This window comes from Pipistrellus hanaki, assembly GCF_964339955.1.
Source record: "Pipistrellus hanaki genome assembly, chromosome: 15".
NCBI lineage: Eukaryota > Metazoa > Chordata > Mammalia > Chiroptera > Vespertilionidae > Pipistrellus > Pipistrellus hanaki.
In genome coordinates, this window is record NC_140517.1 from 45,542,432 (window position 1) to 45,566,287 (window position 23,856).

Here is a 23,856-nt window from a genome sequence, read left to right on the forward strand (position 1 = left end):
GATGGATAGATGGATGGGTAGATGGATGGACAGATGGATGGATAGATGGACGGATAGATGAATAGGTAGATAGATGGGTAGATGGATGGGTAGATGGATGGATGGATGCATGGATGGATGGATGGATGGATGGATGGATGGATGAATGGATGGATAGGTAGATGGGTAGGTGGATGGATAGATGGATGGACAGATGAATGGACAGATGGATGGATAGATGGATAGGTAGATGGATGGGTAGGTGGATGGGTAGGTGGATGAATAGATGGATGGATAGATGAATGGACGGATGGATGGACAGATGGATGAGTAGATGGATGGGCAGATGGATGGGCAGATGGATGGGTAGATGGATGGGTAGAAGGATGGATAGATGGATGGACAGATGGATGGGTAGGTGGATGGATAGATGGATGGATAGATGAATGGACAGATGGGTGGATAGATGGATGGGTAGATGGATGGGCAGATGGATGGGTAGATGGATGGATAGAAGGATGGATGTGTAGATGAATGAATAGGTGGATAGTGCCCAGCCGCGTCCCAGCACTTGGAAAAGTGTTTCACAGGCAGGAGGCGCTCAGGCAATATGCAGGAACGAAGGAGTGAGAGGATGAATGAATGGATGGATGAATGAATGGATGGATGGATGGATGGATGGATGGATGAGTGAATGAAGACTCTGAGACGGGATTAGCTCCTTTGTCGGAGGAGCAGCACAGGCTGCAGGGGGCGCCCAGGAGCCCAGAGCAGCAGGTGCGGGCGACGCGGAGCCCCTGGACTCTGCCCCACGCGCTCCCAGCGGCCGGGCCGCCGCCCCTCCTCCCTCTCCCGGGACTGGGAGGCTCCCTCCCGGCGGCCGCGCCCCTCGGTGGAGGCGTGGGTAGCAGCCGGGAGAACCGGCTGCGGGCGCCCCTCCCCTTGGGCGCGGAGGTAGGCACCTGGCGGCTCCCCCGCGGCAGAGCCGCCGCTCACCGTCCTGCCCGCCGTCCGCTCCGCACTCCTCCTGCCGCCGCGGCTCATGGACGGGCCGGCCGAGCCCCGGGCCCAGGGCCTGTGGGGCACCTACGAGAACAACATCTCCGAGATGAGGTGAGACCCCGGGGGCGCCGGGGAGAGCGCCGCCCGCCGCCCGCAGCCTCGCCCCGGGCTCGGCCGGCTGCCGGGCACCGGGGTGCCGCCCGGAGGGAGTTGGGGGCAGGGGGGCCCCGCCGTTGGTCTCCCCGGAGTAGGATCGGGTGCGCCGCGCGCAGGGGGTCGGGGTCCAGTAGTTGCTCAAGAAACAGAACCTGCTTGTGCCCCGTCTTCCCCGGACGCCCCAGAAAGCCTGAGCCCCACTCGGGGTGCCTTCCCCTGGCGGTACCCCCAGCTCCGTCTGGGGTGATGGGGCGGCAGAGGAGGGTGGGGTCCTGGATGTGGCGAGTCCCAGGGCCCAGGCTGTGTCCCAGGGGGGACCTGGCCCCTCACAGGTCAGGACACAGAGCCCCTCACCTCCGGAGCGGGACTCCTGGCTTCTGGGGGGCGGGGGCAGACACTCCGAGAGCCCCCGGAGGTTCCAGACGGGGAAACTGAGGCTCCCAGGGGAAGTGGGTGTGATCACCCAGCCGGAAGCAAGTCTGCACCCCCAGAGTCTGTGGTTCCTTCTCTCAACAGCCCCGGGGACCCCCCCTCCGACCCCCCCCTTTCCCCGCCCCCGTGGCTCCATTTCTCAGCTGAGCCAGCGGAGGCTCAGAGACCAGAGAGGGCAGGGGGCCTGCCCAGGGTCACACAGCGAGCCGCTTAGATGGTCTCCCACCCCCGGGTGAGGGTCTCCCCCTCAGGGTAACTGCCCCCGGCCCTCCGCCCCCCGCCCCCTACACCCACAAGCTGCACCGAGAGGCCTCCTGGCGCCCCAGATTCCAGAGATGGGAGCAGCTGGGTTCTAACTGCTGTGTGACCCACGCACCCTGGCGGGGTCTCCGGGCCTCCCTCCCGCGCTGGGGTGTCCCGGGTGCTCCCCTACGGGAGGTCGGGGCTTCTCCGGGCCCTGCGGTCGGTCTCCTCCGGAGAGAAGCAGCGTCCCGCCCAGCCCGGCCTCTAGCCGGCTCCAGCCTCAGTCTCCTCCTCTGTTAATGGGGAGACACGCCCTTCGAGTCAGACACCCCGGTGCCGCTCCGGGGCTCCCAGCTTCCTTCTCTGGGAGCTTCCGGCCCTCCTCCCAGCCCCCTCGGCACCCACCTCCCCACGGCCCTCAGCGGCTCCCCGCGCCTCCGGGATGGCCGTCTCAGGGCCGGGCCCAGGGCGACCCCCACACACCGCCTCCCCCACCCCCGTCCTCCCTCTGCCTCCACGGCCCGGCCCTGCCCAGCCCCACTCCCCTCGAACCCCACGCCCTCCATTCCCCAGGCCCCAGCTCAGGCCTCCTCTCAGCCCCGGAGCCTCGCCCCGGCCTCCCGCCTCCAGTCCCTCCGAGAGCCGCCCCTCCCGGCTCCCGGTCCCCACGCCGCTCCAAGGCCCGCACCCCGGCCGCCCAGCGTGGTCACCGCGGTCACCTCCCGTGACTTCGAACTTCCTGGCCACACCTCCCCACTCAGCACCCAGGGTGATGGTTTCCCGGACATTTTAAGATGCTCACTGGGCCCCAGCGGGCTGCTCCCCGCCCTCTCCCACAGCCCCCAGAACCCCCGCCTGGCCTGGGTCACCCGCTTTGCCTGTGGGGGCCTCCCCTCCGCGGGTGTGGGCGCGGGGTGGCGGCTGTGACACCCCGGGAATGACGTCAGGAATGAATGGGGCGCCGGGCGCCCTCTGAGCCGGAGCGGGCCGGGAGGCGAGTCCGGCCGGACGAGAAGCTAGTGAGGGAGGGCAGGGCGCGCAGGGAGGAGCCGGAGGGGCTGTGGGTCTGAGCGGACCCCCCTCCCGCCGCCCTCGGGCAGCGGCATGAGCCACTCAAGGTCAGGTCCAAGAAGCCGTCCTCAGCCGAAACCGGTTTGGCTCAGTGGATAGAGCGTCGGTCTGCGGACTGAAAGGTCCCGGCTTCGATTCCGGTCAAGGGCATGTACCTTGGTTGCGGGCACATCCCCAATGTGGGGTGTGCAAGAGGCAGCTGGCCGATGTTTCTCTCTCATGGACGTTTCTAGCTCTCTATCTCTCTCCCTTCCTCTCTGTAAAAAATGAATAAAATGTATTTTTTAAAAAGAAAGAAAGAAAGAAAGAAAGAAAAAAGAAGCTGTCCTCAGACTCCGTCTGCAGTCTGATTCCACGTCTGAGCCCTGTCCTCCACAGACAAGAGGGGCTGCGCGGTAGGCTGTTTTGGGGGACACAGGCCTATGTAATAAACTGCCCCCCCCAACCAAGCACCTGCCAGGATGTGGTGTGGGGTGGGGGCTGCGGGGAGGGGTCCGGGCCGCCAGCAGGACTCCTCGCTCAGAGTGCTCCCGTTCACGGGCTCTGTGGCCCGCGATGCTGTGTGGACTGTAGGGGTTCCGTGCCCCTGGTATGCCCACGGCGGACGGAGAAGGGAAAATGAGGCGGAATAAACGTGCTGAGAGGAACTGCTAGGAGCGGCAGGTGGCAGGGCACAGGTGGCAGGGTGGGTGGACAGGTTCTGTGGCCAATGGGGGGCGGGGCGACAAAGCCGGGGACAGGGATAACTATTTTTAAATATTTGTATTGATTTTTAGAAAGCGAGGGAGACGGGGAGAGAGAGAGAGAGAGAAACATCCATGATGAGAGCGAATCATTGATTGGCTGCTTCCTGCACGCCCCCTGCTGGGGATCAAGCCCACAACCCGGGCCTGGGCCCTTGACCGGAACTGAACAGGCAACCTTTCAGGACACGGGGCGACGCCCAAGCCACTGAGCCACACCAGCCAGGCCCCTACAGAGCTTTCTTTAGTCCTCCCTGGGCTCCGTGCTTTCCCGCATGATCTCACGCAACCCTCCCCGCAGCCATCGGAGGCTAAGATCACCCGTTTGTGACGGAGACAATGGAGGCCCAGAGAGGCTGAGTGACTTGCCCAAGGTCACACAGCTGCCAGGTGGGGTGGGGCCGGGATTTCCACTGAGGCAGGCTGACCGGACAGGACGGGCAGGTGTGAAAGGAATTAGAAGGTGAGCAAGCTGAGGGAGGGGCGGGACCCGGGAGGCGGCGGCCCCTGCCCAGACCGGAGGCCTCCGGGTCGGCCCAGAGCGTCCCCATTTCCGGGGAGACCCGGAGACCCGGCCGTGCCCGGACCAGCCCCTTCCGGAGAGGGCCAAGGCCAGCAGCAGCCGCCGAGCCACCCACGGGCGTCTGAACCTCTGCTCCCGCTCCTCCCCGCCCCCACTTTGATCTCCAAGTCCACGTGCAGGCCCTTCCAGATCGTGGCCTCTTTATGGCTGAGGTGCCAGCCCTGGTTTACAGCCCGGTCCCTCCCTCCTGCCCCCCCCTCCCCCGGCCAGCGCCACTCCAATGACTTTATGGCCTCAGCCCTGGCGGCCTCAGCCCTGCCTTTTCCAAGGGGGAAAAAGGTGCCAGTCAAAGGGCTCTAAGCAATAAATTAATAAATAGCAGAACCTTGGCCCTAGTCCCCGAGGTGGGGGGGGGGGGGCGGGCGCGGAATTTGGGCGGCAGAGAGAAGGGGCCGGGCCGAAACCGGCTTTGGCTCAGTGGATCGGCCAAAATGTCGGCCTGGGGACTGAAAGGTCCCAGGTTCGATTCCGGTCAAGGGCATGTGCCTTGGTTGCGGGCACATCCCCAGTGGGGGGTGTGCAGGAGGCAGCTGGTTGATGTTTCTCTCTCATCGACGTTTCTAGCTCTCTGTCCCTCTCCCTTCCTCTCTGTGGAAAATCAATAAAATATATTGAGAGAGAGAGAGAGAGAGAGGAGGGGCCGGGGCCGCCACTAGGAATGAAGGTGCTTTGGTGAGAATAAAAGAAAAAGGGGCTCACAGCCCCCTCCCCCTCACCCCACTCCCCTCTGCGGGGGGCTAGGGCTTGGGACCCTGCCTGCGCTCCGGGGGCCGGGGCTGCTGAGGACAGGGGCGTGGAGCCGCCGGGACCCGCTCGGAAAGAACGGAGCGGCCGGTGTGCCGGAGGGGGCTCTGGGGCAGGGACAGAGCCCAGCGGTGGCATCGAAGGCCAAGGGGGGCGGGGCAGGAGTGAGGGGGGGGGCACGAGGCCTGGCTCAGGGAGGGGTCCGGAGCAGGGACAGGTGAGGCCAGGGACTCACAGGCGGAGTTGGGCCCAGGCTGGGATCTGAGCCAGCACCCAGGGACCTGCCGTGTGGATAAGAATGCCCGGGTCCCACAGCCTACAGGCAGGCGACCCCGGGTTCAAGTCCCACCCACACCACGCGCCCGCCAGGACCTGCGGGGCGGGCACCGGGGCCCGGAGCTGTGTGCTGTGGGGCTGTGGGCTGTGGGGCTGTGGGCTGCGGGGCGGGCACCGGGGCTCGGGGCTGTGTGCTGTGGGGCTGTGGGCTGTGGGGCACCGGGGCTGTGGGGCTGTGGGCTGTGGGGCGGTCACCAGGGCTGTGGGCTGTGGGGCTGCGGGGCGGGCACCGGGGCTGTGGGCTGTGGGGCTGCGGGGCGGGCACCGGGGCTGTGGGCTGTGGGCTGTGGGGCTGCGGGGCGGGCACCGGGGCTGTGGGCTGTGGGCTGTGGGGCTGTGGGGCGGGCACCGGGGCTCGGGGCTGTGGGCTGTGGGGCTGCGGGGCGGGCACCGGGGCTCGGGACTGTGGGCCGTGGGGCCGTGAAGTGGGCGCGGCGGGAGGTGCCCGGGACGGCTCTGCTGAGTCAGGGTTTGCTCGCCTGGCTGTCTTTGGCTGTCCTTCCTTCCTCCTTCTCTAATTCCTGTGACTCCTCTTCAGCCAGGAACTCGGGGTGCTGGGCGGGGCGGGGTCGGGGTGAAGATGGATCATAATTGTGACCTCCCCCCGCCCCGGGCGGTGGCTGGGAGCCGGCCCTCCCGCCAGGCAGCAGGCGTCAGCCCGCTCTGCAGATGGGAAGACTGAGGCCCGGGAGACGCGGCACCGCTGAGGTCTGCTCCAGAACCGTCCCTGCCAGCCCCTCGCTGGAGAGGGACCGGGCGGGGCCTCGGAGAGGCCGTCCCTCTGTGGCCGTGGTCCGGTCCCCACCAACGGGAGCCCAGCCCATCCTCTCCCCGCGGGCGGAGGCCTGGGTCCCCGCCGGCACCGCGGGGGTTCTGTTCTGGTGCCTGAGGACTGGGTCAGGCTGCACCCGCTCAGGGAGCTGCCAAACTCAGGGCTTTGCAGAAAACATGGCCTGCCCTAGCCGGTGTTGCTCAGTGGATAGAGCGTTGGCCTGGGGACTCAAGGGTCCTGGGTTCGATCCCCAGGAAAGGGCACATGCCAGGTGCCCAGTAGGAGGCAGCCAGTCAATGATTCTCTCTCATGGATGTTTCTATCTTTCTCTCCCTCTCCGTTCCTCTCTGAAATTAATAAAAATATATTTTTTTTAAAAAAAGAAAAGAGCCCTAGCTGGTAGGCTCAGTGGACAGAGCGTCAGTCTGCGGACTGAAGGGTCCGGGTTTGATTCCGGTCCAGGGCAAATGCCCAGGTTGTGGGCTCCATCCCTAGTAGGAGGTGTGCAGGAGGCAGCCGATCCATGATTCTCTCTCATCATGGATGTTTCTCTCTCTCTCTCCCGATCCCTTCCTCTCTGAAATCAATAACAATATATTAAAACAAACACACACACACACACACACACACACGCTCACACATGCATGTACACACTCTCACACTCACACGCACACACGTGCGCACACACTCGCACACGCACACACACGCACATTCACACACGCACACACATGCACGCACACACTCTCACACACTCACACACGCACGCACACACACTCACACACGCACACACACACACACACACACGCACGCCGTGAAAGCAAACAGGTGACGTTGGCTTTAATTACATGTTTATTCGCCGGAGAGCTGAGAGGAGCCGTGAGTCAGCCCGCAGGGACCCCGTCGGGCAGATGCCTCACGTTCCCGCATTCTGAGCTGGCGGCGTTGGCGCGGGGGCCCGGCCCGCCTCCGAGAGGCCTGATCTGCGCCCAGATCTCCTCGCCCACGCGCTCCGGGGCCATCTCCAGGCCCAGGTTATTCCGGTCCCGCCCAGCAGTTTTCCAACAACCGGCCTGCGTGCCAGAGTTTCGGGAGTCGTGGCATGACTGGGTGTTCCGCAACCACGGAACGCCGTTTGGAGAGTGGAGGTCACCGGCCGGCTGGTGTGGCTCAGGGCGGAGCGGCCCCGAACCAGGAACCAGGCAGTCACCGCTGACTCCCGGTCACCGGCCCGCGTGGCGATCAGTGTGGGGTGTGCAGGAGGCAGCCGATCCATGATTCTCTCTCATCGTTGATGTTTCTATCTCTCTCTCCCTCTCCCTCCTCTCTGAAATCAGTAAAGTCGTATTTTTAAAAGGAAGGAAGAGGAAGAAAAAAACGGTGGCGAGGTTCCCTGCCCCACCAGCCGCATTTCAAAGGCTCCGGAGCCGCAGGTGGCCGGGGCACAGAACGGACTTTTCCAGAATGGGGAAAAGCTCCATGGAGGCGGCTCCAGGCCGTGGTGAAGGGGGCAGGGGTGGGGGGGCACAGAGTAGGAGCTTAATACGTGTCTGCTGGCTGGAGGGGGGAGGGGAGGGGAGAGAGAGAGAGAGAGAGGGGGGGGGGCGCTCAGAGAGAAGGGAAGGTTGCAAGAGCCTTCGGGCTAAGGCAGGCACCCGGAGGCGCAGGGAGCAGCGGAGCGGAGTGAGCCGGGAACAGGCAGACCTGGCCTGAGAGCCGAATGGCACGGCTGTGTGGCGTGGAGACCTGGGAGGTGGGCCGCGCCCGGGCACGGGGGTGCAGTGCATCTGCTGGGCTTTGGGGGCCAGAGCCGGAGCCCCAGTCACAGACCCTGAGAATGTAAAGGCAGTGATTCCTTAACTAGCTGGGTTTCTCTCTGTCACCATCACTACCATCACCACCACCACCATCACAAAATCACCATCATCACCATCACCATCACAAAATCACCATCACCACCATCACCACCAACACCATCACCACCATCACCACTACCACCACCAACACCATCACCACCATCACCACTACCACCAACACCATCATCACCATCACCATCACCATCACCACCACCATCACCATCACAAAATCACCATCACCATCATCACCACCACCACCATCACCACCACCACCATCATCACCACCATCATCACCACCACCACCATCACCATCACCACCACCACCATCACCACCACCACCACCACCACCACCATCACCACCACTACCACCACCACCACCACCATCATCACCACCACCATCACCACCACCATCACCATCACCACCACCACCATCACCATCATCACCATCACCACCATCACCACCACCACCACCAACACCATCACCACCATCACCACTACCACCAACACCATCATCACCATCACCATCACCATCACCACCACCATCACCATCACAAAATCACCATCACCACCATCACCACCACCACCATCACCATCTTCACCATCACAATCACCGTCATCACTATCACCACCACAATCACCACCATCACCACCATCACCATCACCACCATCATCATCACCACCACCATCATCACCACCATCATCAAAGTGATATATATCAACTGTTTTTTTGTGTTTTTAAAATATATATATATATATATATATATATATATATATATATATTTTAATATATTTTATTGATTTTACACAGAGAAGAATTGAGAGGGACAGAGAGTTAGAAACGTCAATGAGAGAGAAACATTGATCAGCTGCCTCTTGCACACCCCCAACCGGGGATGTGCCCACAACCAAGGTCCATGCCCTTGACCGGAATCGAACCCGGGACCTTTCAGTCTGCAGGCCGACGCTCTATCCACTGAGCCAAACCAGTCCCGGCTGTTTTTTGTTTTGTTTTGTTTTTTTAATAATTTAGAAGGTCGCATAGCTTTTTTGGAGGGAGGGGGAGGGAAAATTACCCAGTCAGCGCTGAAAATCTACTGTGAAGGGATTCTAATCCGACACTATGACCTTCTCCTCCCTCCCCGCCCCCTCCCCCCGCCGCCCCCCCCCCCCGCCCCCCGGCTTTGAGGCTACTTATTGCCCAAGAGAAATGCGAATGAGAACGTAGGTTGCGCACAAAGACGAGGAGGGCCCTGGCTGGTGGTGTGGCTCCGTGGATAGAGCGTAGGCCTGCGGGCTGAAGGGTCCCGGGTTCGATTCTGGCCAAGGGCACATGCCGGGGTTATGGGCTCGATCCCCAGGAGGGGCGTGCAGGAGGCAGCCTGTCCATGGTTCTCTCTCATCATTGCTGTCTCTCTCCTCCTTTCCTCTCTGAAATCAGTAAAAGTGCATTAAAAACACAAAGAAAAAACGAGGAGGCTCACAGCGGCCTTACGCATAACGGCCTGACCGGGCGGCCGCGCTCACAGAACAGGGAGCACTGATTTGCGCGGAGATGGCGTCTCAGCCATAAAAAGGGACAAAGTCTAACACACACGCCTGACTGTCAGGAACGTCCTGCTGAGCACAGCGCGCCGCTGGGCGCAGGGCACGTCCTGTGCGAGGCAGCGCCGCCGGCGGGGGTGGGTGTGCGGCCGCGGGGTGTGTGCCGGGGGGGGGGGGGGGGGGGGGGGGGGGGGGGGGGGGGGGGGGGGGGCCGGCCGCGGGGTGTGTGCGGGGGGGGGGGGGGTGTGTGTGCAGGCCGCGGGGTGTGTGCGGGGGGTGCCGGCCGTGGGGTGTGTGTGGGAGGGTGTGCCTGCCGCGGGGTGTGTGCAGGGTGTGTGCGGGGTGTGTGCGAGGGTCAGCTCAGGGCAGTGGGGTGTGTGTGGTCCGAGGGGTGTGTGCTTGGCCAGCGGGGTGTGTGCAGGCCGCAGGGTGTGTGGGGGAGTGTGAGGGGGCCGCGGGGTGTGTGCTGGGTCAGCTCAGGGCAGCGGGGCGCTGGGACAAGGCGGCTCGGTGTGCGGAGAGCGGTGGGTGGCACAGGGCACCACGTGTCTGTCAAAATCCACTCCAGCCCGGCCGGGGTGCAAGAACAGTGCGCCTCCTCCGGGGAAAAAGACTTGTTTGCGGTGTATAGGCTTATTGATTTCTGAGAGGAAGGGAGAGGCAGAGGCAGAGGCAGAGGGAGACAGAAACATCAATGATGAGAGAGAATCACGGATCGGCTGCCTCCTGCACACCCCCCACTTGGGATTGAGCTGCAGCCCGGGCCTGTGCCCTGACCGGGAATGGAACCGCGACCTCCTGGTTCAGAGGTCGGTGCTCAATCACTGAGCCACGCTGACAGGTTAGGAAAGTAAGTGTAACAGAATGGAAGTGGGGCCCTAACCGTTTTTGGCTCAGTGGTTGAGCGTCAATCTATGAACCAGGAAGTCACGGTTCGATAAACGGTCAGGGCACAGGCCTCGGCTTGCAGGCTCGGTCTGTTTCTCTCTCTCTCCCTCTCGCTCCTTCTCTGAAGCCTATCTATGTATATGTATATGTATATGTATATGTATATGTATATGTATATCTATGTGTATATCTATGTGTATATCTATGTGTATATCTATGTGTATATGTATATGTATATCTATATCTATATCTATATCTATATCTATATCTATATATCTATATATCTATATATCTATATATCTATATATCTATATATCTATATATCTATATATCTATATATCTATATATCTATATATCTATATATCTATATATCTATATATCTATATATCTATATATCTATATCTATCTATCTATCTATTTTTTAAAGATTAATAATAAAAAACAAAAATAAAATTTCATAAAAGAAGGAAGAGGAGGGGGAGAGGGATCTCTGCCCCCTGCACTAGGAATTTTAAAAAATATATATTTTATTGATTTTTACAGACAGGAAGGGAGAGGGATACAGGGTTAGAAACATCTATCAGCTGCCTTCTGCACACCCCCTACTGGGGATGTGCCCGCAACCAAGGTGCATGCCCCCGACCGGAATCAAACCCGGGACCCTTCAGTCCACAGGCCGATGTTCTATCCACTGAGCCAGACCGGTTTGAGCTTTAAAAATCTATTCTTAAAAATATATATATATTTTTTTAATCCACAAAGAAGATAATAGACGGGTCCTGGCCAGGTGGCTCAGTTGGTGAGAGTGTCGTCCCGAAACGCCAAGGTTGTGGGTTTGATCCCCGGTCAGGGCACCTACAAGAAGCAACCAATGAAGGCGTAAACAAATGGAACAGCAAATCTCTCCTCTCCTCTCCTCTCTCCCTCTCTCTCTCTCTCTCGTTTTCTCTCTCTCTCTCTCTCTCTCTCTCTCTCTCTCTCTCTCTCGTTTTCTCTCTCTCTCTCTCATTTTCTCCCTCTCTCTCTCTCTCTCTCTCCTTTTCTCTCTCTCCCTCTCTCTTCCTCTCTCCCTCTCTCTCTCCCTCTCTCTCTCTCTCTCTCTCTCTCTCTCCCTCCCTCCCTCTCCCTCTCTCTTGTTTTCTCTCTCTCTGTAAAATCTATACTAATAAAAGAGTAATATGCTAATTAGACCGGGAGACCTTCCGGACGAAGCCATGGTGCCAGGGCTGAGGCAGAGGCAGTTAGGGGCAATCAGGCCAGGAAGGGAGGGCAGTTGGGGATGATCAGACTGGCAAGGGGGGCAGTTGGGGACAAGAAGGCTGGGAGGGGGGCAGTTGGGAGTGAGCAGGCTGACAGGCAGAGTAGTTAGGGGCGATCAAGCAAGCAGGCAGGTGAGCGGTTAGGAGCTGGTGGTCCAGTCTGACATTCCCTGAGGAGTCCCAGACTGGAGAGGGTGTAGGCCGGGCTGAGGGACACCACCGGCCCCTGTGCATGAATTTCGAGCACCGGGCCACTAGACAATAAATAAAAAATCCAGCCGGGACCGGTTTGGCTCAATGGATAGAGCGTCGGCTTGGAGACTGAAAGGTCCCGGGTTCGATTCCGGTCAAGGGCATGTATCTTGGTTGCGGGCATATCCCCAGTGGGGGATGTGCAAGAGGCAGCTGATTGATGACTCTCTCTCATCAATGTTTCTGACTCTCTCTCTCTCTCTCCCTTCCTCTCTGTACAAAATCAATAAAATATATTTTTAAATAATAAATAAATAAATAATTCAAAAAGAGAGAGAGAGAGAAGGCAATAGATAAAGAAAATAATTACTAATGCCCGAACTGGTTTGGCTCGGTGGATAGAGCATCAGCCTGTGGACTGAAGGGTCCCGGGTTCGATTCAAGTCAAGGGCACATGCCCGGGTTTCGGGCTCCATCCCCAGTGGGGAGATGTGCAGAAGGCAGCGGATCCATGATTCTCTGTCCTCATTGATGTTTCTCTCTCTCTTCCCCTCTTCCTTTCTCTCTGAAATCAATAAAAACACTTTTTCAGAAAAGAATTGCTAAGGAGGAGAAGGGCTGAGAAGAAGCAGACAGGATGCTGGGACAGATGGGTGGCGGGCACATGGAGGGGTGTCCCGGCTTTGCGGGGGTGGGGCCTGAGTATCAAATGCTGTCGGTGACCTCCGACGCGGTTACTCTAATTGCTCTCCCACGGGCGTGTGTGCCCTCTGCACTCTGGCCAGGCTGTGAGTCATCCTGCCAGAGGTGTGTGGGGGGGGGGGGAGACAGAGGTGCTTGCCCGAGCAGGACTGGGGACTCGGGAGGTGGGGGGGTGGGGAAGGGCCCTCCAGTCAATGAGAACAGCCGGGAGAGGCCAGGGCCCCCTGCAGGGGGTGTTCTGTGAGGGGAGTTTACCCAGCTCAGCCTGCCAGCCTGTGCCACGATCCCCAGAGATAGGAGGAGGCTAGATAAGCCCGGGCACCCCAAACCCTAACCCCCACCCTAACCCTAACCCTAACCCTAATCCAAACTCTAACCCTAACCCTAACCGTAACCCTAACCCCCACCCTAACCCTAACCCTAACCCTAACCTTAATCCTAACCCTAACCCTAACCCTAACCCTAACCCTAACCCTTACCCTAACCCTAACCCTAATCCAAACTCTAACCCTAACCCTAACCCTAACCCTAACCCTAACCCCCACCCTAACCCTAACCCTAACCCTAACCCTAACCTTAATCCTAACCCTTACCCTAACCTTAACCCTAATCCAAACTCTAACCCTAACCCTAACCCTAACCCTAACCCCCACCCTAACCCTCACCGCGGAGAAGGTGAGAGCCCGCAGCATCCTCGAAGAGCAGGCCACACGCAGGGAGAGGGGGCAGTTCTGGCCCACGCAGCCCGCAGGAGCCCTCCCGCTCCCTGTCTTTGCCACACGGCTCCTCTCTCCCCTCCTTCGGGGCTGCTCACTGGCCCCCTCCCTCCCCTCCACCACCCAGACACCCCTCTGCCTCCCAGGCACCCCCTCCGCCACCCAGACACCCCCTCTGCCTCCCAGGCACCCCTCTGCCTCCCAGGCCTGCTCCGTCCCCCCATCCCCGCCGGCTCCATAGCCTACGAGGCTCACAGGCACCGCCGCCGGCTTCTGTCAGTGTGTCCCCCACACCGGGCACATAGGAGCTCAACAAGTGTTTGCAGCTCAAACAAGTGTCAGTGAACACGTTTGCTCCGTATTAGGGCTGGTGTTTTGTGTGTGTGTGTGTGTGTGTGTGTGTGTGTGTTTTAAGTGCAAAGCTCCTGGGGATGGAAAGTTGGACATCAGACTGGGAGGCCCCCAGAAAAGAGGTCCTGGTTACCCTCCTGCCGCTGCTCATTCTTTTTTATTTTTATTTTTTTAATATATTTTATTGATTTTTTACAGAGAGGAAGGGAGAGAGATAGAGAGCTGGAAACACCGATGACAGAGAAACATGGATCAGCTGCCTTCTGCACGCCCCCCACCGAGGCACATGCCCTTGACCGGAATCGAACCTGGGACCTTGCAGTCCGCAGGCCGATGCTCTGCCCGCTGAGCAGCACCGGCGAGGGCGGTGCGGTTTATCTCCGGTCCTGGCCGGGCAGGATCGCCGCGCTGTGCCGCCCTTTTCCGGCTCCCCCGCAGCAGGACCGGGGGCGGTCCCCAGTGGCTGCCGATTATGTCGCGTGTCTTTAAACCTGCGAGTGGCTGCCTGCGGTCAAACCCCCGTCTTCCTGACCCCTGGACCTTCCGAGCCCCGGAGCCCCGGCCAGAAGGAGCCCCGGGGGACCCGTGAGGAGGAGCCGGAGGCACTGCCCAGGGCACGGGGCGGGCAGGGCGCCACGCCGCCGGGTTCGATCCCGCGCCTTCCCCTCTCGCTCTGCTCCTCCGCTCGGAGCGCGCAGGGCCGGCCCCCGGGCTGATGGGGAGATAGGGCGGCTGAGGACAGCGGCCTGAGTGGAGATGGGACGCACTGTCCCCGCGGCTGATGGGCAGATAGGGGAGCCGAGGACACGCTGTCCCTGTGCTCTGCCTGCGATGCTTGTTTTCTCAGCAAACAGGACAGGCCCTCCGCGTGCCCGGGTCCTGGTGGGCAGTTCAGACAGACCCCTCCCCTCCCGTCCTCTCCCGCCCCCCGCCCCCCTCCAAATCCCCGGCTTCAGGACAGACGTGTGTGCGAGTGGAGAAAGGCAGGCGCTCGGTGGAGCGGGAGCCACAGGGCTCCTCAGAGGGACCAGTGGGGGGGAAGCAGGCAGGGGGCAGGGGGAGGAGCCAGCAGGGGGCGGGGCGGGAGGAGCCAGCAGGGGCGGGGCGGGGGAGGAGCCATCAGGGGCGGGGCGGGCGGGGGAGGAGCCATCAGGGGCGGGGCGGGGCGGGGGAGGAGCCAGCAGGGGGCGGGGCGGGGGAGCCAGCAGGGGCGGGGCGGGGGAGGAGCCATCAGGGGCGGGGCGGGGCGGGGGAGGAGCCAGCAGGGGGCGGGGCGGGGGAGCCAGCAGGGGCGGGGCGGGGGAGGAGCCGGCAGGGGCGGGGCGGGGCGGGGAGGAGCCATCAGGGGCGGGGCGGGCGGGGGAAGCCAGCAGGGGGAGGGGGAGGTGACACCCTGAGACGGTGGAGCAAAGACCTGGAAGAGGTGAGGAAGCCAGTCACAGGCCGTGCAAAGGCCCTGAGGCAGGACTCCGCCTGAGGTGTGGGGCGGAGAGGTCAGTGTGGGGGTCAGTGTGGGGCCATGAGGTCAGTGTGGGACCATGAGGTCAGTGTGGGGCAGGAAGTCAGTGTGGGGGTCAGGAGGTCAGTGTGGGGTCAGGAGGTCAGTGTGGGGGTCAGGAGGTCAGTGTGGGATCAGGAGGTCAGTGTGGAGTCAGTGTGGGGTCAGGAGGTCAGTGTGGAGTCAGTGTGGGGTCAGGAGGTCAGTGTGGAGGTCAGTGTGGGGTCAGGAGGTCAGTGTGGGGCCAGGAGGTTAGTGTGGGGGTCAGTGTGGGGCCAGGAGGTCAGTGTGGGGTCAGGGGGTCAGTGTGGGGTCAGGAGGTCAGTGTGGGGCCAGGAGGTCAGTGTGGGGGTCAGTGTGGGGTCAGGAGGTCAGTGTGGGGCCAGGAGGTCAGTGTGGGGGTCAGTGTGAGGTCAGGAGGTCAGTGTGGGGTCAGGAGGTCAGTGTGGGGGTCAGTGTGAGGTCAGGAGGTCAGTGTGGGGCCAGGAGGTCAGTGTGGGGGTCAGTGTGGGGTCAGGAGGTCAGTGTGGGGCCAGGAGGTCAGTGTGGGGGTCAGTGTGAGGTCAGGAGGTCAGTGTGGGGTCAGGAGGTCAGTGTGGGGCCAGGAGGTCAGTGTGGGGCCAGGAGGTTAGTGTGGGGCCAGGAGGTCAGTGTGGGGCCAGGAGGTCAGTGTGGGGTCAGGAGGTCAGTGTGGGGTCAGGAGGTCAGTGTGGGGCCAGGAGGTCAGTGTGGGGCCAGGAGGTCAGTGTGGGGTCAGGAGGTCAGTGTGGGGTCAGGAGGTCAGTGTGGGGCCAGGAGGTCAGTGTGGGGGTCAGTGTGGGGTCAGGAGGTCAGTGTGGGGCCAGGAGGTCAGTGTGGGGGTCAGTGTGAGGTCAGGAGGTCAGTGTGGGGTCAGGAGGTCAGTGTGGGGTCAGGAGGTCAGTGTGGGGTCAGGAGGTCAGTGTGGGGCCAGGAGGTCAGTGTGGGGCCAGGAGGTTAGTGTGGGGCCAGGAGGTTAGTGTGGGGCCAGGAGGTTAGTGTGGGGTCAGGAGGTCAGTGTGGGGTCAGGAGGTCAGTGTGGGGTCAGGAGGTCAGTGTGGGGTCGGGAGGTCAGTGTGGGGTCAGGAGGTCAGTGTGGGGTCAGGAGGTCAGTGTGGGGCCGGGAGGTCAGTGAGGCTGGAGCTGAGTAAGTGGGGTTGAGGAGGGGTGAAGGCAGGGGGGACGGAAGCGGACTCGGGTCCTGGCAGCCGCGGGCGGGGACTGGCGTGGGCAGCGTGGAGGGGGGGAGGGAGAGCGGGAAGGAGAGGCCGCAGCGGCTCAGCCCCAGCACGGCCCTCGGGCGGCCGCGGCGCTGGGCCCGGGAGGTCAGGCCGGGTGCCCGTCACACCGCGGCCGGCCGGCAGCAGAGCCGGCCCCTCCCCTGCGGGGACAGGCTCCCGGAGTGGGTGACGGGCGGCGCCAGGGGCCTCGCTGGGCCCGGGGTGTGGGCTGCAGCCGGCGGTGAGCCCGCTCGGGGAGACACCGTGAGCAGACACGCTGTGTCCTGGCGGCGGAGGCGCGCAGGCTCCTTCGAAGGCGCTGTGTGCCCTGGGGAAACCAGCTTCCTCTGGCTCCGGGCGGCTCCGGGAGGGAGGAGCCTGGTGGAGCACGGCCTCGGCTCAGGATTTCCATGAAGGCGCTCCCCCCCGCCCCCCCCCCCCCCCGGCCGGGGCCAGAGGGGCTCAGACAGGGGCTCAGGCCCGAGGGGCCGGGGAGTGGGCAGGGCCGCGAGCTCCGGGCGGAGGAGCTGGGCCTGCAGCAGGGGGAGGAGGCCCGGAGACGAGGGCGGAGGCTGGCTGAGCGGGAGGAGGAGGCCCGGAGACGAGGGCGAGGGCGGAGGCTGGCTGAGGGGGAGGAGGAGGCCCGGAGACGAGGGCGGAGGCTGGCTGAGCGTCCAGGGGCCGGGAGAGCCGGGAGCCGGACTGGGCCGGGGGCCGGCAGACTCGGGCCTGGGAGGCAGGAGGGTGGACGCGCTGGGCCGGCCTCAGTCTCAGGCCTGGGGGCCCCTGAGCGGGAGACAGGCACCTGCTGGGAGGCCGAGTGGTGCCTGCCGAGGGCGGGTCACGTGGCCGCTCTGCCCGCCGCGGCCTCTGCCGGCTCAGGTGTCATCCTCATTCCTCTGCTCGCCGAGCGGCAGCCGCACGCCCGGCCGGGACACGGGGCTCCCGGGACCACACGGCTGGGACCCGGGGCGCCGGGCGGACGGTCCCCGGGGCCAGAGCGGGTGTATGAGGAGCACCCGTGTCAGGACACACCGAGCGACTGGGCCCAGAGGGAAGGGGGGCGGGGTGGGGCGCGGGGTGGGGGCGGTGAGGGGGCGGCCTTCCTGCGGGAGGACCCGCAGGTGAAAAGGCCGGGAGGGGGCGTCGTGCTCGGTACCCGGCAGGGGGGGGGCCTTAGCTGGAGCGGGGTCCTAGGAGGGACGGGGCAGGAACTGCCCGCAGGACGGAGTCCAGCCCCGCTCGGCGTGGGACTGGCCGTGGCCCGGCCACCTCGCTCCCCCTCGGGCGCCCCGTGTTCCCCGTGGCATCATCCGTAAGGGAGATCTGGCTCCCCATTTGCCCGTGTTCGGTGAACATTGACGCGGAGCCGTTTGCTGAGCAGCTGGCTGTTGTGGGCTCCAAGGGCACAGGGGTGTGGGCTCTGCTGGCCGGCAGGGAGACCGGGCTTTGGGGTCTCTGAGGCCCCGGAGGGCTCTGCAGAGGACTCCCCCGGGACCGAGAGCCACGGAGGCGGGCGGAGGGCCACGGAGGCGGGCGGAGGGCCACGGAGGCGGGCGGAGGGCCACGGAGGCGGGCGGAGGGCCACGGAGGCGGGCGGAGGGCATCGACAGCGCTCTCCGACTTCCTTCACTGGCTTCCTGCTAACGCCCTCACACATGCATTCTTCACCCATTCATCACACACTCATTCATTCACTCATTCATTCACTCACACACTCATTCATTCATCACACACTCATTCATTCATTCATTCACTCACACACTCATTCATTCACTCACACACACTCATTCATTCACACACACTCATTCATTCATTCACACATTCATTCATACACTCACACACACATTCATTCATACACTCACACACACATTCATTCACCCACTCACACTCATTCATTCAACACACATTCATCACACACACATTCATTCACTGACACACACTCATTCACTGATACACACTCATTCATTCACTCACACACACGTTCATTCACTGACACACACTCATTCATTCACTCACACACTCATTCACTCACCACACATTCATCACACACTCATTCATTCACTCACACACTCATTCATTCACTCACACTCATTCATTCATTCACCACACATTCATCACACACACACATTCATTCACTCACACATATTCACTCATTCACTCACACGCACTCATTCATTCAATACACATTCATCACACATTCATTCATTCACTCACACATTCATTCAACAGACATTCATCACACACTCATTCATTCATTCACTCACACATTCATTCATTCATTCACCACACATTCCTTCATTCAGCCACATACTGATTGCCCGCAGGCCACGTCCCAGCGCCGTGGATCCCACGCTGGCTTCCCGGGCTGTGGCTCGGGCCTGATTTGGAGATGGTCACTGCCCCTTTAAGCATTCAGTGGAGACCCAGGCGCCCGGAAGGGCACAGGGCCGTTTCCTCTTTGGCATCGCCGTGTCCGTCTCCTGTAAACGGGGAGGAATTTCCCTGAGGAGCTGTCTGTTTGGAGATCAAAGACTACACTCACGCGGGTGGCCAACCACAGCCTCCGTTTCCTCGGCGTGTTTCCGGAGCCGGCCGCCCCGTGTTCTTATTCCCTTTTACCCTCAAGTAGGACTAAATCCCTGGGGTAGACATGGCCTTCTCCTCCGGTGGCCGGAGAGGAAACTGAGGCTCAGAGAAGCCCAGTGAGAGCCCAGGCCTGGGCACTGACGCTGTTAATCTGCCCGGTAACTGATGACCTCACAGCTCCATCCACGGGGCTAAATCTGCCCGGCAACCGGTGACATCACTAAGGCTACCGTCCAGGCTCAGCCTATGGGGTACCTGATAGCATCATGGAACAGTAAAGTCATGACGAGGTGATGAGGGCCTACTAAGTGCCAAACACTGTGCTGTGCGAAGCAGCCCCGCCTCAGGGCTCACACCCTGTCCGATGCTGCCTCTATTGGAGTATAATAATAATGTTAGCCCAGGTTTACGGCCGCAGACCGTGAGTCAATCATTTTTACGGCTATTGGCACATCAAACCCTCCCACTGCTACAACTGTTAGGGAAATTAACGAGCGTTTATATTGTGCTCACTCCATGCCAGGCACAGATCTAAGCCAGGCACTTTTTTTTTCATGGAGGCAATGGTTATTATCATCCCCATTTGATGGATGAGGAAACGGAGGCACAGAGAGGCTGAGTGACTTGCCCGCAGCCACACAGCGGCTGGGACATAGACTTCAAAGCCCCGTATTCTGACTCCGGGGTTTGTATGATTCACCAAGGCACTGGGCTGCTCCTTTTATCCCTATGTTACCATTGGGGAAACTGAGGCACAGCGCATGTGACATCCAGCTCCAGGACAGTTCTCTCTCTCCCTCTATCTCCCTCTCTCCCTCTATATATATACATATTTTTTATTTTATTTTTATTTTTTTTACAGAGAAGAAGGGAGAGGGATAGACAGTTAGAAACATTGCCCTGGCTGGCTTTGCTCAGTGGATATAGTGTCAGCCTGTGGACTGAGGGGTCCCGGGTTCGATTCCGGCCAAGGGCACATGCCTGGGTTGCAGTCTCAGTCCCCAGTGGGGGGCGTGCAGGAGGCAGCCGGTCAATGATTCTCTCTCGTCATTGATGTTTCTATCTCTCTCTCCTCCTTTCCTCTCTGAAATCAATCAAGAAATATATATATATTTGTTTTTTTAAAGAAGAGGGGAAGAAAAAGTTAGAAACATCAATCAGCTGCCTCCTGCACACCCCTCACTGGGAATGTGCCCGCAACCAAGGCACATACATGCCCTTGACCGGAATCGAACCTGGGACCTTTCAGTCCGTAGGCGGACACTCTGTCCACTGAGCCAAACCGGTTTTGGCTTGCCTCCTTTTGATTAAAAACGGCTGTTTTCGTGAGGAGACTTGAATGCTTTGTTCATTCATTCCATGAGTGTTGCATTAAAGACGCAATGGCTCAGTGAATTTTGCAAAACGAGCACAACATGTAACCAGCCCCCATCTGCCTCTCCCCACAATCCCCCAGGCCCCCAAGGGTCACCACCGCCCGCCTTCTAACACCATAGGCCCCTCGCCCCTGGCTTTGAACTTCCCATCGCTGGACAGATGCTCTGGATGCTCTTGTGTCCCTCATTTTTCATTCAACGTTACCTTTCGAGGTTGTTTGTTTGTGAATATATTTTTATTGATTTCAGAGACGATGGGGGAGAGAGAGAGAGAGAGAGAGAGAGAGAGAGAGAATCATCCATGATGAAAGAGAATCATTGATCAGCTGATTCATTGATCCTCCTTCACGCCCCACCCTGGGGATCGAGCCGGCCACCCAGGCCTGTGCCCTGGCCGGGAATCCAACCGTGACCTCCGGTTCATAGGTGGATGCTCAACCGCGGAGCCACACCGGCCAGGCTGCTTTTGTTTTTATTGATCTTTACAGAGAGAGAGAGGATAGGACAGGGATATCTATATATAAAAAGGAACATCGATTGGTTGCCTCCTACATGCACCAACCGGGGATGGACCCAAAGTCCAGGCCTGTGCCCTGACAGGAATCGAACCCGCAACCTTTGGACGCCCTGGACGATGCTCCTTCCAGCTGAGCCACACTGGCCAGGGCGCTTTCTGAGCTTTCGTCTGTGCAGTTGAACTCCAGGCCTCCTTATATAACAGGAGGTTTGAAACATTCTCTCCCATAACTGGAAATAAACCCACAGACGATATAACCTACTTACACACACCCCTCAGTTCAGTGTATTGTCCTAAGTGTACCGTAAAGACAAATGGACCGGCCGAAACCGGTTTGGCTCAGTGGATAGAGCATCGGCCTATGGACTGAAGGGTCCCAGGTTCGATTCTGGTCAAGGGCATGTACCTTGGTTGCGGGCACATCCCCAGTAGGGGGTGTGCAAGAGGCAGCTGATCGATGTTTCTCTCTCGTCGATGTTTCTAACTCTCTGTCCCTCTCTCTTCCTCTCTGTGAAAAATCAATTATATATATATATATATATATATATATATATATATATATATATATATATATATAAAGACAAATGGACAGGCACACGGTGTGTCCACTAAGACTGGGCAGATCTGGGTTTGAGGGGGAGGGGGGCTGAGACTTATATCCTTTTGAGAGGGTTCTCCTTAAGAAAAAGAACCAGCCCATGTCCTAGCCGGTTTGGCTCAGTGGATAGAGCATCGGCCTGTGGACTGAAGAGTCCCGGGTTCGATTCCGGTCAAGGGCACATGCCCGGATTGTGGGCTCAATCCCCAGAAGGGGGCGTGCAAGAGGCAGCCAATCAATGATGTTTCTCTCTCTCCCTCTCCCTTCCTCTCTCTGAAATCAATAAAAATATATTTAAAAAGAAAAAGGCTCAGCGGTTGAGCATCCACCTATGAACCAGGAGGTCCCGGTCCGATTCCCGGTCCAGGCACAGGCCCGGGTTGTGGGCTCGGTCCCCAGTGGGGGGCGTGCAGGGGGCAGCGGTCAGTGATTCTCTCTCATCACGGATGCTTCCATCTCTCCCTCTCCCTTCCTCTCTGAAATCAATTTAAAAAAAAATTTTTTTTTTTAAAGTAAAAGAACCACTACAGGCGACAAGGCCTTAGGTAGAGGGAACGGCTATTTGGATTGTGGAAAGAATAAACTACAGCAGCTTGCTCCCTCTCGGAAGCTGAGCCGCACTCCACACAGTCCGGGCACATACACGCCGGCTTCCGGGGGCATGCCGAGATCCCGGGTCCCCTCCGCCCGGCATTCCGCCGCTTGGCACCCCGGAACGCGTGACCCCAGGCCCCAGGCCCGAGGCCATCACGCCCAGAGTCCCCCCCCCCCCCAGGCTGGCTGCCCCGCACACAGACGTGACTGTGAATTCATCAGCATCCACAGGCGCCCGGCCAAGTGTGTGCCAACGCACCTTCACCCCAGTCAGTCCCCGGACCCGGTCCCCCTCCCACCCGCACACAGGAGGAGACGCGGGATTGTGGGGGGGGAGGGAGGCTGGGATGGAAAGAGGCGGCAGCTGAGCAGGCAGCTCTTCAAACATCTCCCTTTGGGCAGTTTCACGCCCGGGTTTGGGGGGGCAGCTGGACTGGGGTTCGGCCGGTGTGGCTCAGTGGTTGAGCGGCGACCTATGAACCAGGAGGTCACGGTCTGATTCCCGGTCAAGGGCACATGTCTGGGTTGTGTGCTCGATCCCCAGAGGGGGGCGTGCAGGAGGCAGCAGATCAAGGATTCTGTCATCATTGATGTTTCTATCTCTCTCTTCCTTCCTCTCTGAAACCAATAAAATATAGTTTTCTTTGAAATATATTTTATTGATTTTTTACAGAGAGGAAGGGAGAGGGATAGAGAGTTAGAAACATCGATCGGATGTGGCCTCAACCAAGGTACATGCCCCTGACCGGAATCGAACCTGGGACCCTTGAGTCTGCAGCCTGAGCTCTATCCACTGAGCCAAATTGTCTAGGGCTCTTTTTTGTTTGTTTTTTGTTTGTTTGTTTAAATACTGTTCCAGCTGCTCAGTGGCTGGACGTGGTTGGCAGGTGGGCTCAGCCGCCTGGCCTGGCCGCAGTGGCGGCGCCTGGCTCCTGGGGCCTCCGTCGCCCATCGGGGACCCCCATCGGGGACCCCCATCGGGGACCCCCATCGGGGAACCCCATCGGGAACCCCATCGGGGAACGCGGCGGTGGCTCAGCGTCGCCCCTCCCCTGAGCTGGGGCTCAGGGTGAATGTCTGGGAAGCACGGCCCGCTCTGCGCTGGGAGGTGCTCCCGGCCGCCAGCTGCGTGGCTGTGGGCAGTCCCTCCGCCTCTGTGCCCCCCCTCCTGGCACCCTCCCGGTGACCTCTGACCCTGCTCCCCCTCCTCACGCCCCCCCTCCTGGCACCCTCCCGGTGACCTCTGACCCCGCCCCCCCTCACGCCCCCCCTCCTGGCACCCTCCCGGTGACCTCTGACCCCGCCCCCCCTCACGCCCCCCCTCCTGGCACCCTCCCGGTGACCTCTGACCCCCTCCTGTAGCCAGAAGCTGTCGGGCGAGTACTTCCGCTACAAGGGCATCCCCTTCCCCGTGGGCATCTACTCCCCGGAGAGCATCCGGCTCACGGAGGACGCCGAGGTGCAGGACGACGACATCTTCATCGTCACCTACCCCAAGTCAGGTAAGGGCCGGGGGCGGGGCCGGGGGCGGGGCCCCGACAATGGGGGGAGGGGCGGGGCACCGGACAGTGGGTGGGGGAGGGGCGGGGACACCGGACAGTGGGTGGGGGGAGGGGCGGGCACCGGACAGTGGGTGGGGGAGGGGCGGGGACACCGGACAGTGGGTGGGGGAGGGGCGGGGCACCGGACAGTGGGTGGGGGAGGGGCGGGGCACCGGACAGTGGGTGGGGGAGGGGCGGGCACCGGACAGTGGGTGGGGGAGGGGCGGGACACCGGACAGTGGGTGGGGGAGGGGCGGGGCACCCGGACAGTGGGTGGGGGAGGGGCGGGGCACCCGGACAGCGGGTGGGGGAGGGGCGGGACACCGGGCAGTGGGTGGGGG

General features: G+C 60.6%; 1 protein-coding gene across 1 annotated transcript in view; it reads left to right on the top strand.

Moving 5' to 3' along the window:
- The first annotated feature begins 923 nt into the window (after window positions 1-923).
- SULT2B1 (sulfotransferase family 2B member 1) overlaps window positions 924-23,856 on the top strand; it is a 34,675-nt gene continuing 11,742 nt past the window's right edge. Inside the window, exons 1-2 of the mRNA XM_084906181.1 lie at window positions 924-1,092; window positions 23,337-23,476. Of these exons, the coding sequence (XP_084762307.1) occupies window positions 1,022-1,092; window positions 23,337-23,476 (211 nt within the window). The 5' untranslated portion in view covers window positions 924-1,021. The remainder of the gene's footprint in view (window positions 1,093-23,336; window positions 23,477-23,856) is intronic.